At 36.0% G+C, this 17,288-nt stretch overlaps 1 protein-coding gene across 1 annotated transcript in view; it reads right to left on the bottom strand.

Moving 5' to 3' along the window:
- The window catches only part of BICC1 (BicC family RNA binding protein 1), a 112,499-nt gene that overhangs the window by 14,293 nt on the left and 80,918 nt on the right, over nt 1-17,288 (bottom strand). Inside the window, exons 4-13 of the mRNA XM_086467047.1 lie at nt 13,150-13,229; nt 11,795-11,953; nt 10,792-10,845; nt 9,677-9,871; nt 8,206-8,457; nt 4,343-4,474; nt 3,015-3,201; nt 1,415-1,573; nt 823-1,019; nt 393-534 (exon numbers count right to left, since the gene is read on the bottom strand). Of these exons, the coding sequence (XP_086323173.1) occupies nt 393-534; nt 823-1,019; nt 1,415-1,573; nt 3,015-3,201; nt 4,343-4,474; nt 8,206-8,457; nt 9,677-9,871; nt 10,792-10,845; nt 11,795-11,953; nt 13,150-13,229 (1,557 nt within the window). The remainder of the gene's footprint in view (nt 1-392; nt 535-822; nt 1,020-1,414; nt 1,574-3,014; nt 3,202-4,342; nt 4,475-8,205; nt 8,458-9,676; nt 9,872-10,791; nt 10,846-11,794; nt 11,954-13,149; nt 13,230-17,288) is intronic.

The raw sequence follows: 17,288 nt of genomic DNA, 5'->3' as shown, positions 1-17,288 counted from the left end.
AACCTTCTCAAAGGCATTAATTCTTTCCTGTCATGAAAAAGCAAAAATACAACACCATTTGAACGAGCACAAATTGTGTTAAGCAATGAAGTTAATTAAGCTGCTGTAAAACACACTAAAATGTTCATAGATTATTTCCCTCTGCTCTTAAGGAATAAAATGTTACAAGTACATTTATGTTGACTAAAGGCATTTCTACCAACAGTACAGCTCAGATACTACAACTTTTATTTACTTTCTCTGGCAACAAATCTGTGAGATCCAGCGATATTTTCCCTTCAACATGGCTGCAAAACCAACATGCAGGCAATATATTTACATTTTTGTTTCATGAACTGTACACAGACTGCACAACCACTACCAAACAAAAGAATAAAATGTCAAAATCTTACCTTCCACACTATTTGACTTGGCAGCTACTTGTTCTGAGGCACCATGAGTACTTGTTTGTCTTACTGGATCACTGTGGTTTGTGCTCAACACATTTTCTCCTAGCGATGCGGCAGATAGTGCCACATACTTGATATTTGAGGTCTGAAATGATTGTCAAAAAATCACTAAAGTCATTGTTATACTTAAGGAAAGATTGAAAGAATTTCCCTTCTCTGTCTGTGCAGGATAACAAGAAATTAATTCCAGATATCGGAGAACAGTATGTTTGAATGTTCAATTTTTCAATCTTTAAGTCATATTTTGAAAACACCACTGTTCTAAACTTAGCAGCTTTAAGAATGTACTAATACAGCTAGCTTTCTCTTTTAGCTTTTCTTAATACATGGCTCTTGCAAACAGATCTGGTTCTCCAGAGATAATACCACTTACCTTTACATGACCATTTAAAGAAGGTGAGCCTTTTTTATTCTCTGATTGCATGCCATTGACATGGACTTCAACAGGAGTCAAGCCTGGTGGTGGAGATGGAGTGTTTTGACTATAATTAGGCACTCCAGATAACAGAATACTAGTTAAGGTTGCTTGGGCGGTAGATGGTATCATTAGGTGTGGAATAGCTGAAAAACCTGGAACAAAATTTGGTCATGTTCTGATTAAGTTTCTTGTTCAACTTTGTCAGGCATTATAGTACTTCATATAAATCTCTATCTTTATGTAGCGGTGATACATCACTAAACAAGTTTCCATTAGAATTGCATGCCGAAACTGTAATGCTTTATCTAACCAATACTTCGCATGTTAACATAGTTTTCTATATAAAACAGATGAGAACATTGCATATGACAGCATGTCTTAAGTTTCTATTAAGTTTTAACTTTAAATTTGGATATTTATTAATCTGTATTAAGATAAATTTAAGAATTAAGGTTCTAAAGAATGAATGATTCCAGAATTTTGCAATTGTCATTCTAATGACTTAGTGTTGCATAGTTCAGTTAATTCACATTTAACTTCTACCAACCTGTGGCATTTGTGTTAGCAAGAGATGTTGCCCATAACGTGGGACTAGGTGTGCCTGAACTTGGACTCTGCAAGGGACTCACAGAGCTATTAAGGGCATTCAACAGAGAGTTTGGAGCAGTTGAGGTGTTGACTGACAGGGCTGTTGGACCTAAAAGGCCTGCAAAAAGTTATGCAAGTGAATATTTAGCGAAGACTTACAGAAAAACGTTTTCCACGAAAGTACCAATTAAAAACAAACAAAACCTCACTAAATGGCACCAGCATGTATCTTAGAAACCCATTTTAACATTAAACCTGCTGTTAATTTGGTGCACAGAGCACACTAAGAATGCTTGTTCCTAAACTGGGAATCACATATCCAAGAAGAATGGGAGTCCCTTTTATGTCCTTCTACTGGACTCTAACTATTGTCATAAGAGTCCCCACCAGCTGCTTTCAGCCCCACCATCCCCTTCTGTCCCCTCTATTGCTTCTGTCAGTTTCAAAGAAGCATCACTTAGAGACAAGAAAGCAACTGCACTACACAACCTTACTTTAATTTCAGACACTAACCTTTTTCTAAGAAGCTCATATGAATGAAGCACTATTTCCACACTAAGAACTACTCAATTCCTTTTGCATCTTCAGTACTGACTGCAAATCACCCCCCAAACTGCTTACTCCCAAAGCATTCCCTCAAACCAGCTCTTCATGTAAGAGCATTCACAAGGCAGTTCAGCACTATACTCTAAAAGAGGTAAAAAACCCCAAGCCCAAAGTATAGGCATGACAAGAACGTTAAAAAAAGCAGCATTAAAGAACAGTCAAATGGCACAAACATGTGCCCCCATATGACCCCCAAGAAAGCATGTGACATGGAACTGCACAGCACTCCTCGATGGCAGGTCGCAAGGGAGCATGGTGGTTACATGAGTTTCAAGAATCAGTGTCAAGATTTGTCATTAAATTCTTCTGGGACTGCTTGGTTTTCTGTACATTTCTTACAAGAGGGTATTTGCAGGGCTTGAAAATAAAACGGTAATTCCAGTCTGGACTATGCACTTCCATAAAATTGCATTAAGACAGAAAGCTTACACATTTCTGTCCTAAATTTCATACTGGTAAGGTCTAAACTAGTAGCACATGCATCTCAACCACAGTGAGAGACAGCCAGAACTGAAATGTAGTGTTAGCTTAGTATGTTAACTTTCATGGTACTGTCGACAGCCTGTTGACAAATTCAGGACAGCCCAAGACATCACAATATTGCCAAAGAATGAAATTTCACTTGAAAAAAAGGAGATTCTTCTGGAAGTTGTAAAAGCATTATCCTAATTCACCTGTATTCTCTTCCCTCTCACTTTAGGCTGAGTGGTTGGTTGGTGAGCTTCCGGAGGATTTTCTACAGAAATGAGTCAACACACCTGATTACTAAAGCCTTGAAGGAAGTTTCACAACAAGCCCTTGAAAGGCCAGATGCTTTTGGAATCCTCTAACGCTTTACCACAATTCCTTACGCACACACACATCTGGTCTTTTTCTCTAGTACAACTGAATTCATTTTCAAATAAATATATATCTATAAAAATATAAATATACATAGTGAATATAATGCATACCAAGCCCAGTGAGTCCTAGTCCTGCTGAGGACAAGATATCAAAACCAGGACAAGACAGACCAACAGGGCACGAGACAGTAGAGGGATTTGATGCTATGGTGACTCCACTACTTTCAAGTCCCAAGAGACATTTCCGTGCCTCATACATATTTAAGGCATTTCGTTCAACACTTTTTACAATCACAGACTGTAGGGAAAGAAATCAAAAAACAACAAAGGAAAACCAGTGAGTAACTGAACTACATGACACGGATCTGCAACACACATAACCCTTCTTAAAACTCCTTCATGGCTACCAGTAACACAGCAGTGTGAAGTAACATCCATTAGCAACTACTTAAATTCAGCGGCCTTGATGATTAAGTTTAGGGATTTTTGTATGCACTTGACAACAAGAATGATGAAAGACCTTTCTAAGAAAAATAGTTATTACTGTACCTTGCTGCTTTTTGGTATACCAAGTCTTAAGTGCTCCAAGATGTAGAGAAGTGAATCGGTAATTAAAAATCTTATCTCTTTCACCTGAGGTCTATACCTCGAAGTGGACAAAACCATTGTGCATATTAAATTCAGCTATTAAATTCACAGCTCTCTGAGAACAAAGTAACAAATGCCTGAAAAATTGTTACAAAACCATCATTTGTTTCTTGTACATTCTCTACATGTTTCTTTGTATTGACTTTATATATCTTTACACAGAGAAGCTTACTGATTGACAGAATGGAGTGCTCATTTAACATTTTGAAATTTTTGTCTGTTATGGCATTATAAACAACACCACAGATAATGTGAGAGTTGCCTATCCATACTCGCCTGAATATTTTACAATGAACATCTACCATTAGAAGTATTTTGTAATTCTGTTTCTTGTGGTTCTTTACAACTTCTTGAGTAGAACACAGTCAGACTTTTCTCATTGAGTTGTTTGTTGGTGTTTGTTGGTTTTTGTTGTTGTTTGGGTTTTCTTTTTAGTTCTGATTGCTAATGAACACTGCAGTTATGTGGGGGAGCTGCAATTTCAGACAAATTTCTTGAAAAACAAATCAAGAGTAGTTCTAGTCACATACAGTTTCTCTCCTCAGAGCTTATTTCTTTTATCAGTATATTCCATACAAAAGCTAATCTCTGTATTGTCAAATATTCAACGAAAGTCAAATTACTATAAAGGAGAGCTGTTGTAACATTTAAATTGGTATTTCAAGCAGAAAATATATACGCCTTTTACAAGGCGATGATCCATTAAGTTAGGGAGGAGGAGCAGACACATCAACTCATCAGCTCTGAAAAGTTGTCATGAAAGCCTAGGAATATATTAGCTTTTCACCAACCTTGCTTGGTTGCTTTGGCTTTGGCTTAATGCTTATGAAGACATCTAACTGCTCCATTAGCTGTGTTATAAACTGTGGCTCTGCTTCAATTTCTTCCTTCATATCAAACATGAGCACAAGAGGAAGGCAACCCTGAAAAGATAAGACACATGAATTCATAAAACTTTTAACATACCCTTTTCCCATGAAAATGTTAGCAATAAACTGAAACACAGAGATTGTAACACATGCACTTCATGATACAGTAAGTTCAGAAAAAATAACAAGTATGAAATTTTAAGTAAAGCCATTTCCTTGTATGCAAGAATACAGATTTCTACCCTGGGATTCCAAACAGTTTGGTGATACAAGGGTGAAATGATTTGTTGAATATTTGACATTCTAATCAGCACATATGCACCCCACATTAGCTATTTGTGCAGACTTAGAGGTGTCTGGAGGATTCAAATTCAGAAACCACCGTTACCAGTTAAATCAGAACAAAAATATTGTCAGGAATTGATAGCAGGACTCTCACATACTCAAGCGGCTCATACTAAGCTATGTTTGAGATAAGGAAACACAATGCTGAAAAAATCCTCTGTAAGTCACCATTGTCTAAGTCTTAACTTTTACTTTTTTCTTCCCCTGTCCCAGATCAGCTAGATAAGTATTTTCCAGTGATATGGATGACCTCGCTGAGACACTTTAAATACTAAGACATAAAGTAAAAAAAGAAAGTGCCCCTAAAAAAAGCCCAAACCCAAGAAACAACAAAAAATTGCATGGTCACAGGATATCTAGAAATTATTAGATTGATATTTCTCAAAATAACAAAAATAGAAGGTACAAAGTCAGTGAAAAACAAATCCTACTTTTTGTGAATTTAGGTTCACAATTAAGTAAACATAGTATCACATGTATCAGGAACAATGCCACAGTAAGATACGTTCAAGAAAGTGGTCTTATTTAACCAGTTTCCTGCTTTCGGTTCAGAATGAAAAGCAGCAAATTGGTGTATTTATATTTAAATGGAACTTCTCAACCACCTATACTACACGGTACCTAAATTAAAGTTATTTTACAAACCTAAAGTACAAAACTAAATTATTACCTAAATAAAGTTATTTTAGCTTAAGGAAAATTAAAGCAAGGCATCTCAAATATTTTGAATTTAGGAATACTAACGAACAGCTTAACTCCACAAAGTGAACTTGTCTGAAAAAAACAATTATGAATAAAGTCTATTTAAAAGACCACTGAAATCAATAATCAAGGATTTTATGGTAACAGAACTGCTGAGAGCATTTCATACTTGGATTTTCAAATTTTTTTTGTAAAAAAAAGGGAAGTAATATCAGAAGGTCTCCCAAAAGCCTGCTGAATGAAAATGCAGCTACAGGTTAACAAGAGAAACAGGAAAACCAGAAACTTTGAAGTTGAAACGCCAGGTTTTATAAGCATATTAAAAGGCCCTTTTTTAACAATACTGTTCTGTTATTGTATGTTTAGAGCATGTACATGAACATGATGACAGGAACAGGACCAAATAATGTTCCTTGACAGGAAATGAGTGAACAAGACTAAGATATCAATGTCTTCTTAATTAAACACAGTACAGACCTCATTACTATAAGCAAAACTAACAAAAAGTAACTCTCAGCATTTTTAGTGACTATCAAAATACCACTGAAATCAAAAGGGGTTGGGGCTGAGGGGAAGGTATAGAGCAATAACATTTTAAACAAGACTCCAAACCCCTCTTGCTTAGGTAAGTAATTTAAATCACTGTATTCTTTCTTCCTTTTACAATTTGCCCTCATCACTACTGATTACTGTCTTAACCACCACATGGAATATATTCCTGCAAGCAATATGCTGATGATTAGAAGCTGCGACTTGCAACACTTGTCAGAGATAAGGGATGTTCAGTTACACACCATCGAATTCATAGCCTTCTCACTGAAATCAGTTACTAGTTGATTTATTAAAGTTTCAATTTAGACATACTGCTAAGCAATTTTTAAAGAGCACCAAGAAATTACATGTGTCCTACTTAAAGTATCTATGCACTGCATTGCATTTGCTGTTGATATTGTAAACTCTGCCTCAATTATCTTACAAGAATTACAAATCACAACAATTTAGTTGTTCAGAAAAATATTACGGTATTTCTTTTCTTGGTATTGACATTCAGATGCTTCTAGATAGTTATTTCTAGGAGCTCTGCAGAGATCAAGTAACTGTTTTTAAATCTCCTCCCAAATTCCACAGGACACTAGTCCTGCCTAGCTGTGAAACAGCATCAGGTATTATTCTGACTGGATCAGAGGAGCTGGCAGGAGGTAGTAACAATAGTGACCATGGCAAGAAGGCCATCACACAGTAACACCTTGCAGGAAATTGCTCCACAGCACAGAAGTCTCATCCCACTGACTAATGCCCAAGGGAGGGGGGCGGAAATCAAGTGAAATTTCCTTCACGAGAAGCTGAGAATGACTGCAGCTATCTATGCAGGTTAATCGGCATGGCTAGTGTATTTAAGCGTTTTTATCTGAAGCTGAAAAATACTGGGTTTACTAAGGTAGGAATCAGAAGTAAGTTTTTATCTGGTTAGTTACTTCTCTCAGCTTTTCAAGTTTTTTATTGTTTAAAAAGATACATTCCTTCCTTCCAAAATTCAGTTTTAATACTTGTTTTGTCCATAAAATTGGAAATAACTGTTTCAGGACATCTAATGCCTTTGAGTAGAAACAAACCAAGTCTCCCAGTCAGTACCGTTCTTAAAGGGCAATACAACAGATGTTATGTGGGATACTAAGTTGTACTGATGTGTTTGGAATTAAATCAGCCTTCAATAGTTCAAAAATATGGCCCTTGCATAATTCTGTTTCTAGAGTAAAGGTGTACTTTGACGTTCATATCATAGCTTGTTCACATTTCCTTCTACTTCCTGAACCTCCAGAAAAGTACTACTTAAACCTCACCAAGGAAAAAGGCTATCTCTATTTACAGACAATAATATCCTAGGATACAATAATCATTAGTATAACCATACAAACAGAAAGGCACCACGTTTTGTGTTTTCCACTATACAGCAAGGCACGGTGCAATGTGGATATGTGGACTTCTGGAATTTAATAGTATCATAGTTTATCCTAATACCAGCTGTAAACTGGATTAGAGTCAAATCCTCCCATGTGTTGTCTGTAGATCTCCACATATGTAAAAATCTGTGTACAAACATTAGTACTACAACAATGCCTAAAGACTCCTCTGAAGCTTAAAGATCAATATAACAAAAATCTGTACAAATAATACCATTCATCACCAGAGCTATTTTCATAAAAGGTCTTACAGTACTGAGGCTATGATAGTAGAAAGACTGCAAGACTGCAGAATGAGTAGTTATTTCCTATGGTTCCCAAGCTTCCTTGAAAACTTGCCTGCACAGGAACTAAGAAATTCTTGCCAGTTCCTCCCAAAACAAACCTACTTACCTGACAAACATGCAAAAGGCAAGCTGGCAAAACAAAACAAACAACCCACCACCCACCAACAACAAAATCCTCCAAAAATCTGCCTTCTACTTAGAAGTATATTGTTATCATAAACTTAAATTGCTTATGTTCCATTTACATTACCAAGGTAATTTTTCAACTCATGATACCAGAGATTACAAATACTTTAGATAACTACAAGCACTCACAAAACACCGACAACAATAGAGCACTGAGCTGAATCAGCTTTTTACAACGCGAGTAGTAATCCTTCCTCTCTCACGGTAGCTTACATTTGACCCATAAATACATGAGCATATCAGAATGAGCATATTTTCTATGATCTGGCATTTTTTTCAAGCAAGTTTCACTGAAAGTATTTACCATGAGATATTGCCTGGCAAGACAGACAGACTCAATTGTGCCCTGGAGGTAGACAGTAGATTTCTTTTGTGGGTTACTAGGGTCAGGGAAGTGGATCTGAGCACCAGTCCTCTGCATGATATGTTTGATATTACTGCCATTTCGACCCATCATAAAGAGATGATGCTGCGCTGCAATGTCTAGTTGTGTGCTCACAGGGATTGCAGAGGCCAGGGTCCCAGCTAGATGTTCCAAAAGCATGGCTGTTCCTTCCTGTGGGGGAAATGCAAGAAAACGGTGAAACAGTGCTCCCAGGCATCCAAAACAACATCTCGGACTGTTCTCTTACTTGTCATGCATTCCACATTTGAGACAAAAAAATTCTGTTTTGTTTAAAAAGCTGATTGATTTGTTAGAGGTAACAGATGGACTAAACTCTACCTACTATTACCATTTTATGATCAAATGCAGTATTTAATTGCCATTGTAAAAGGTAGATGTTGAACAGTTTGGTCCCAACAGACCTTCTGTGCCCACATGTAGCAATAAAAGTTGATAGATATTTGTTTGGTTAGGTATACTTGCAAAATTTTGCAATGGTTTTAAACTAGAAACTGGTAGATTTAGATTGGATATTAGGAAGGAGTTCTTTACCAAAAGAGTAGTAAAGCACTGGAACAGTTTGCCCAGAGAGGTGGTGGAGGCCACATCCCTGGAGACATTCAAGACCAGGCTTGATGGGGCTCTGGGCAATCTGATCCAGCTTAAGATGTCCCTGCTCACTGCAGGGTGGTTGGACTAGAAGACCTTTGGGGGTCCTTTTCAGCCCAATGCATTCTATGATTCCAAAATTTGTCTTTCAACTTTGGACTAAGATGTTCTTACTGGCTTGAGAGACATCCATCCAAGATTATATCAGTCTGTCACACTGCCGGTTGTTAACGAAGAAACTCCTTTATTTTATTAAGATACATAGGCTCATAGCTGTTCTTTTACTTGACTGTCAAATTCACATCTCCCAGTCCTGGTTGTGCAAGATCAGTTTTATTGACTGTTAGGGCAGCTTTCAAGGTTATATATTTGAGTGTACATTGAGAAAACCAAAGATGAAGAATTCGGGGGTGAGGTGGATGCTCTTTTGTGGGTGGGTTTTTTGGGCTGTTTGTTTTTCCTTTGTTTTAATTAAAAGATAGTAAGATTAGCACATATTCCAGAATTGCTGGAAACCCACACAGGTGTGGAAGATATGAAAAACAGATTAAAAGCTTAGCACAAATAATGCTAAACCTTACACTTACAACTATTTTCTACGCATCTTTACACCTCATCTATACCAGTTAAGTTTAAAACCCCAAACCCTCAGGCTTCAGAAGTGATTATACAATAGTAATATGTACTGATGAGGCAGGATATAATGTTACTATAGTTCTAAAGTATCTAAATTATGAATATATTTATGACATGCAGAAAACTACTCAAGATGACACATTACCTTCACAGCACCAGTGTTATTTTGTGACCCTCTGACAATGACTGTAGCACCATACATTCGAGAGCGTTGTTTAAAGGAAACTGAAATATTATACGTCTGACATATATGCTGAATTGTAGGAGAATTAGGATCTGGGATTGGTTGGAGAATTCCAGCAATAGGCAATTCAAACATGAGTACTAATGGAAGCAGCTCCTACAACGACATTGAAGAGCAAATATTGAAAATGGATATTGTACTCACTAAAACTACAATTTTATTACTGAATCATAAAGTACTGGTTAGTGATGATTAATCATACATAACACATCTTCTGCCCAGGGGTCATTGGTTAAAAAAATATATCCTGAGTTGGAAAAAGGCATCTATTTTTCCAAGGATACCAGAGTTTTTGTTTATGTAGCAACAATAAAGCCAGGTAATTTTCCGTACTTATCCATGCAGACCTACAAACAGGCCAGTATTTGTAAAACTTCCTAGAGAAGTCTGTTTTCTGGATTAATTTGAGTTCTGAAGTCAGCCACAAAGCTAAGTCAGCACAGCTTCTTTCATGATTTTCAAGACAATGTTGTGTAAGTAATGTAGCTGACTACAATAATTGCAAAAAAGTTCTCATGATTTATTAGACTTATAATTATCCATGCCAGTATACACATAACAAGTGAAAACTAGAAGGTAAAGATAGATGAGTGCTATGAATGGAGAACGGAACCAAATTCCACCAAATTAGTTACACAAATAATGCATTAAAATGCTTAAAATTGAAATGTGACTTTCTTAAGTCACAGATTCACACAGGATCCCTCAGCTTCTACAGGCCATCTGTGGAGGGTAAGTTAAGATGTAGATTTAAACACAGTATGGGATACCTTACATCTTGCTTATTCTGTAGACATTGCGTTCAAGGTCCTTCTTGGGCTAGTTAAGAATTTACCCAGAAAGTGAATCACTGTTTTTAAAACACCCTTTGCATTTTACTCATATGGATACTCTCATTTGTTCCTATATTTCTGCTGTCATAAGATAGCACCAGACAACCCTAGGGTTCAAAAACTATATTTTTTTCTTCTTTTCAGGTGTTTTCAAGGGAACATTATACTGAAATAGACAATTACCCGAATTCTAACTCTTGCAGACTCCACTCCAGCTGGCTGTCCTGCAATAGACACCTGGAAGAGCAAGAATATAGAAAACACAGCATCACATTTTCAAATAAGACATTGGAAAAGTTATTCAGATACTTGTGTTCTCTCTTTCTAAAAAAAAAAAATAAAAATATTAGAACACCACCACTTATTTCACATCTTGTGACATCCTAAGTGTTCTCTAAATAATAGCTGAAAACCAAAACCAGTTTTTAAAAAAAGTCTATGAATATTATAGCATCTCAGGTTACACAGGCTTAAGCAACTGGAAAATAATTGATCCAAACATCAGTTTTTGGATCAAATAATGGAATTACTACTGTACGCATGTGCTCAATGCTAATGTTCAACAACAGTAGGTTTTCTTGAACATTTTGAAATTACTGTATTTTGCTCAGCAGCAACTAGAAAGCACAAAAGGGAATTCTAAATACAGTGATAACAGACTTGAAAGTTTCAGTAGTATTAGCATTGCAAAAGATGTACAACTCTGGTTCAATGACTTATTCTAATAAAGTTGAACTCTTACAATAGAACAGTCATTTTTGCTAGCTATTCACCAAGTTTAGTTTTCAACTAAATTATACCATAAGCCTAAAGCTCCAAGAAATTAATCAATATGCTAAATAAGTCATGTGTTGAACAGGAAAAAAAATTTACAAAAGCAGTGCTTTTCATACTGCTTCTCTACCATTCAATCTAAGTTGTGACTTCTTTATGCTCAAAATAATTTTAGTTTAAAGAAAAAATAAATTTGAAGTGATTCATGAGCCATCACAGATTATTTCCATCTGTTTTTAAAGATTTGCTCACTTGGGAAGTCTTGTGATTTCCACAAAGTGTAAACACCAAAGATCCATTTCCCTGAACAAGAACTCACTGTCCCCAAATAATCTAAATTGACCAAAGAAGTTTAGAAATGTTTTATAGTCTCAGGAATTACAGTACGAGTTAAATATTAAACAATACTTACTTGGTTGCTTTTCTCTGCTTGATTATTCCTATTCGAGTCTGGAAAATGGATATGGCACCCTGTTTCCTCCATCACCTTTTTAATGTTATTGCCACCTTTACCTATCACATGAGAATGTTCTGTATGTGAAACATCCATCTTCAATGTTACTCGATTGCTCTGAAAATCAAGCAAACATGATTTGTTCACAACAGAACCTGGGTATTTGACAGTAATGTAACTTTAAGAATGGCATTCAAAATGGTATTTCCAAAGCATTTTTGCTGTGGCTTAACTTCTACTCAAGTAAGCTATTTTTCATATGGGTCATAGTCAGATGCTAAACCTTCAGATTTTCTTTCCAATAAGGAAAAAACATGGAAATAAAAACCCCAAAGATATGTCTTCAAAAAATGTTTAAGGCTTTTAAAACATTTCCTAGCTTTTATCAATTTAAAATTAAATGTCCTTTTGCAATCCATTCTAATTTAATTCTGTGTTCTTTCAATTGCAGTCACACACCCCTGTCTGATCTGAAAAGATCACATGATCAAGACTTTGGCAAATCAAAGCCATTGGACATAAAATAACAGGGTTTTTTCCGTCCTTTAACAAACATAGCAATTTTTTCTGGTACCTCAATTTTTCAATTATACAAACATTGCCTACAGCTGTTCTTTAAAGCTATATTGTTAACAGTCCATAATATCATTGTTAATAGATGTTAAAAAAGGTGCTTAGCACTTGAGTGCTCCTTTTGGCAATCTGTTTAGAGTGTCAAAAAGTTGGTGTACAACTACAGAGAAACTATACACACTTCCACAAAAGACTTGCTATTGGTTGAAAAGAAAATCTGATGAACCTGAGACCCCTGGCCAAAGTCTAGATGTTTTAGAAATTCTAGTCCTAATGTCTCAGAGTGTAAGAATGCAGTAACAGTTAAAAATAGAACTGCATATGTGCTCTTAAAATTGAATTTCAAACCAAAACAAAATTTTAAGTTCACTAGAGTGGCTGCATCATTTACCGTTTGCAGTGAAGCTGTATTTCAGATTTACTGTCCAAGCTGTATTCGTACGTCAAAGCAAAAAACCCAAGCCAATTAACAAAGTATGTATGCTTTTAGCCATATAGCTAGAAATAATATTTCTAATATAGTTCAGATCTGGAAATCTGAACTATAAGCAAGTATTTTATTGTAGCATGTTTAAATATGTGTGTATACACTGAGTATCAACATCCAGAAGGAATATATTGGTGACTTTGCTTCAGAGCATCCATAAATAACCTTCTGTTTAAATGAGCTCATTTAAGGAGATCAATGTCACCACAAAATTAGGGGTTAAAGTTGTCATTCTAAATAAACTCTTTCTTACTTTTGTGTCCAAGACAGACATGATTTTCTCTTTCGCTTCTTTAACATTTTCCTTTTTTCCAGACACTTTAATATGAGGATCTATTAAAAAAAAAAAAAAGACTTGTAAGAAAAAGACAGTAAAATATTTATCAAAAATTTCCTCACTCCTTAATAAATTTGAATCCATTATTTCTAGTTCAGCGACAAACTGTACCACTAACCTTTGGGATTCAGCTAAAATCCAAATGTCTTGTTCCCTCCCTTGAGCCCCATGATTAGGATTACCAGATGAGTTTCTTAAACATAACCAACTTAAATAGAAATCAAAACGCCAAACATACATCACACTACTACGTCTGCAATGCAATTACACAGCTAAACCATCATGTCTTCTCCAACAAATATTAACAGAAGACAACTAAAAGCTTTGACAGCCTTACTCAAGCTTAACACAGACTATGTGTAAGAAAAACCCCCAAACTCAAACCAATCCTCATCATCACTTCATTATATTTAATTAGTCTCTACAACTATGCTTTTCAGTTTTAACCTGACAATAAAGGTGCTTGCACCAGAAGTTTTCCGATTGAAGCTAACAAATAAAATTTAAATGACACTTTAATAAATCTAATCTCTGAAGTATCAAGTATATAAATTTTGTTACTAGGCTATACACTCAGAAGGAACACCAGCTGATGGCAGTTTTTGCCCAGTGAGATCTAAAATATTGATTCTACAACATACTTCAGTTTACATTATAATTTTCAGACCATTATCCTTAAACAGCAGAATGTGTTGTGCTGAGCTATCAGGTACAGTTCTGCATCCTGGAATACATCCTGGTTGGAAAGTACAGAACTGACTTTGGAACTAAATCAAGTATCAACTACTCGAAGTGTGAAAATTACACATTGTATAGTTTAGTAGCACCATCTGGTGTTCAGAAGCATAAAGTGCCACAATGCAAAATTACTGTCAAAACATAAAATACAGGTTCAGTTAAAACAAACAAAAAATCCCCAACTACCACCCAAATTGCCAAGTATTAGAAACAAGAATATGATTTTGCAGGTGATGCCTATTTCTCTTTCCCCAGTTATTGAGCCCTCTGCCCTTTTGCAGTGTAATAGTGTTTTTTTCTTCTGTGACGGGATGAAATGTTCTCAAAAAAAAAATTCTAAATCCTCTTCTGGTTAATTAATTAATCTAATTCATTGTGCTAGACAGATACATACATCCTAGGGTATACAAACGTAAATATATTCCCAATGGCAGGAGAAAACACAGCCGCAACACAAAGTATCTGCCTTTTCCATCATCTCAATAATTGAAATCACTTCACTACTAAAGAAATGCCAGATGACACAACTTCAGTTTGTCAGTTTGTTGTATTCAATTGAAACTGTTTAAGCTATACCTGGATACTCCTTTTGTTCCAACAATTAAAAAAAACCTATATTCTTTACCACTGGGAAGTTCTGAGCACATTCAGCTGGGGATACAGAAACACTGAAGAAACACAGAATTCACTGCCAAGTTTCACGAAAGTCAAGAAAAATGCAGCATTTTGAGTTCTGAGAAACAGATATACTTCATTTTTTTTTAAATTGAAAAACCATACTCACAAAAATATGGTATGTGCACAGCATCTACAGAAGCTCCAAAAATCTGCTGCTTCAGCCTTTTCACAATGGAGCAAAGTAAAAACAAACAAACAAACAACAAAATAGTCTTAAGGGCAATTTTTCTTTTCTTTTTTATGTTGACAGTTAGCCATGTGGTTCTAATGTGTTTAAGCTGTGAATGATACTTGAAATGGATGTCGCAGGCAGAAATTCTCAGAAGCAGATTCTAGCACACTATGTATGCTCCAAGTGCTCTTTAGAGGCAGACAGGAAAACACACAAATTCAGATCACTACCACTTTGAGGTTGATTTTCATATATTTGTAAATATTATATTTTAATACAGATTTGGTTACAAGTATAAAAAAATACCTGAAATCAAGCCTAGCATCCTATTAGTACCAAACAAGATTACCACCATTCCATAATACTACTTGTTTAGCCACGGGTGAAAATACAACTTTTTCCCTTTCTCATCTTGGACTCCTCTTTTTTGTTCATACTGACAGCTTCAGCAAAAAATCCTGTATTTCTACATTTAACCTTTCTTTGTTCTTTTTAGAGGAAAAAAAGCTCAATTAATCACTTTAAAAACAAAAGCAAAGAAGAATCCACAGAGCAAAAAAGAATCCACTGGTGCCAGCAGCGATTCTAAAATATGATGCGAAATCTTTCAAAATTGGTCTTAAGTACCCTCTCCTTACTTGACGACTTCTTAATAACACAGTGGTTGGTAATGGATATGAAGCAACTTGGTTTTAAATTAACAGAACTCTTCCTTTGAGACTTGCTCACTCTTTCCTTCAAGGAAACACAGTTTAGATGTGACATCCACATCAAAACTCTGCATGAGAAGAGTTACTTGCAAGTAATAGATTCTCAGTTCTTTGAACTGGCTTTGCAGGAGTTGAAAGTACATTGAAATTATGTATGATCTGCAGGAAAATCAACAAGTACTCAAATAATACTGAATCAACAAACAAATCACTTCAGGAACTGATTAAAAATTCAGAGAGGCAAATTAGATCATACAATCTGATTTTCTGTATATTATAGACCCTTAAATTTACTAAATACACCTCTAATCAATTAGCTTGTTTGCATTGCGGTTCCTCTGGAAAACATAGAAAAGTGAACAATTGTCTGCTCTAAAGGTTCATCAGTTTCAGCCTCCCAGATTTGTGCCTTATTTCTGACAGATAGGTTCACTGGTTCTTGTTCTACCTTTCCCCATGCACCCCCCCCCCGCCCCACCCCCCGAGATTAAAGAACGCTTAGTGTTCAATAGTTCCAAGTGAAAGACTATATATGCTAATCAAATCACCTCATTATAACAACTCTTTTTCTGAGCTCAACCCTAAATATTCTCATTTGACCAATCATTAATACAAATGAGCTAGAGAAGCTGCCTTTTTTTTTTTTTTACATGGCTACATTATTTATTTTAGCAGTAAAGAACTTGTTTCTGTTTTTAAACAGTATACCACAGACAGATCTACCAGAAAATAATCAAAAGGCAAGCTTCTCCCAAACTTCTTGCAAGCCCAGTGCAGATCAGGCTGCATTTGACCTCAAATGACTGTCTGCTAAATAGAGAAAACCTGTCACTCATGGAATCAGCATTTACCTTCAGTTTGAGCTTTCTGGTTAATCCCAACTATTTTGTGGAAAAGCCCCAACCTAGATAGTATTTGAAAAATTGTTTTCAGGATTTCTATCTGAGTGGGAATGAAATGACCATGTAAGGTCTTTGTGCATCAATACACAGCAGTAATTAAAACAGCTGACTTAAGATTTCCAAATGTTTTCTGAAGCTGTTGCCACCAATAAGGAGCCAAATACATTAAAAATGGTTCCAGACAATTTACTGCTTCTTGGCACCACAAGCTTTGGGTGTTCAGTACCTGCATATGACAAGTGATGTCTGTGCTACTGTATTCACATCAGACAGGGCTGAAAACATAACTTTTCCCTGCCACCTGTTTTCCAGGCGCAACTATTTATTCCATGGATTAAAAGCCACATTTTTTTAATTTAGAAAAAAATTTACTACTTTGCCTTAGTACTAAAACCTACTTGCTGGATAAAGCTCTACAGTTAATATTTTAAATACCTACAAGTTGTAACTGTAGCAATAACAGAGTCCAGAACAAGATAAACAGCACTCTTAAAAATGCGAAGAGGAGTGTCAGGTATGAAGATACAGCAGGTGTAATGTATGTATAGTACTGTCAGTACAGATAAACATAAAATCACCCCCCAGTCAGTATCAGGACTGACCCAATTGACCACAGCACCTGCACACACCCTTAACTGGAATGAGACCACTCATTGAACAAGAGCAACCAATTCCCACAGAAACAGCTGTTGCTGCAACTGGGGCCATAACAACACCGTTTTTGTCCAGGTGACTATCGGATCAGATCACCAAGATGTTACACCATACTTCATCCCTAAGGAACACTAGCTTCAGTACCTATTTTTACTGGGAGGGAATCTCCTTCCCGCCCCCCCTCCCCGCTTTTTTTTTTTT

This window comes from Leptosomus discolor, chromosome 6 (genome assembly GCF_034619465.1).
Source record: "Leptosomus discolor isolate bLepDis1 chromosome 6, bLepDis1.hap2, whole genome shotgun sequence".
Lineage (NCBI taxonomy): Eukaryota > Metazoa > Chordata > Aves > Leptosomiformes > Leptosomidae > Leptosomus > Leptosomus discolor.
Note: the sequence above shows the minus strand (reverse complement) of the source record. Positions and strands in the feature narration are given on the sequence as shown.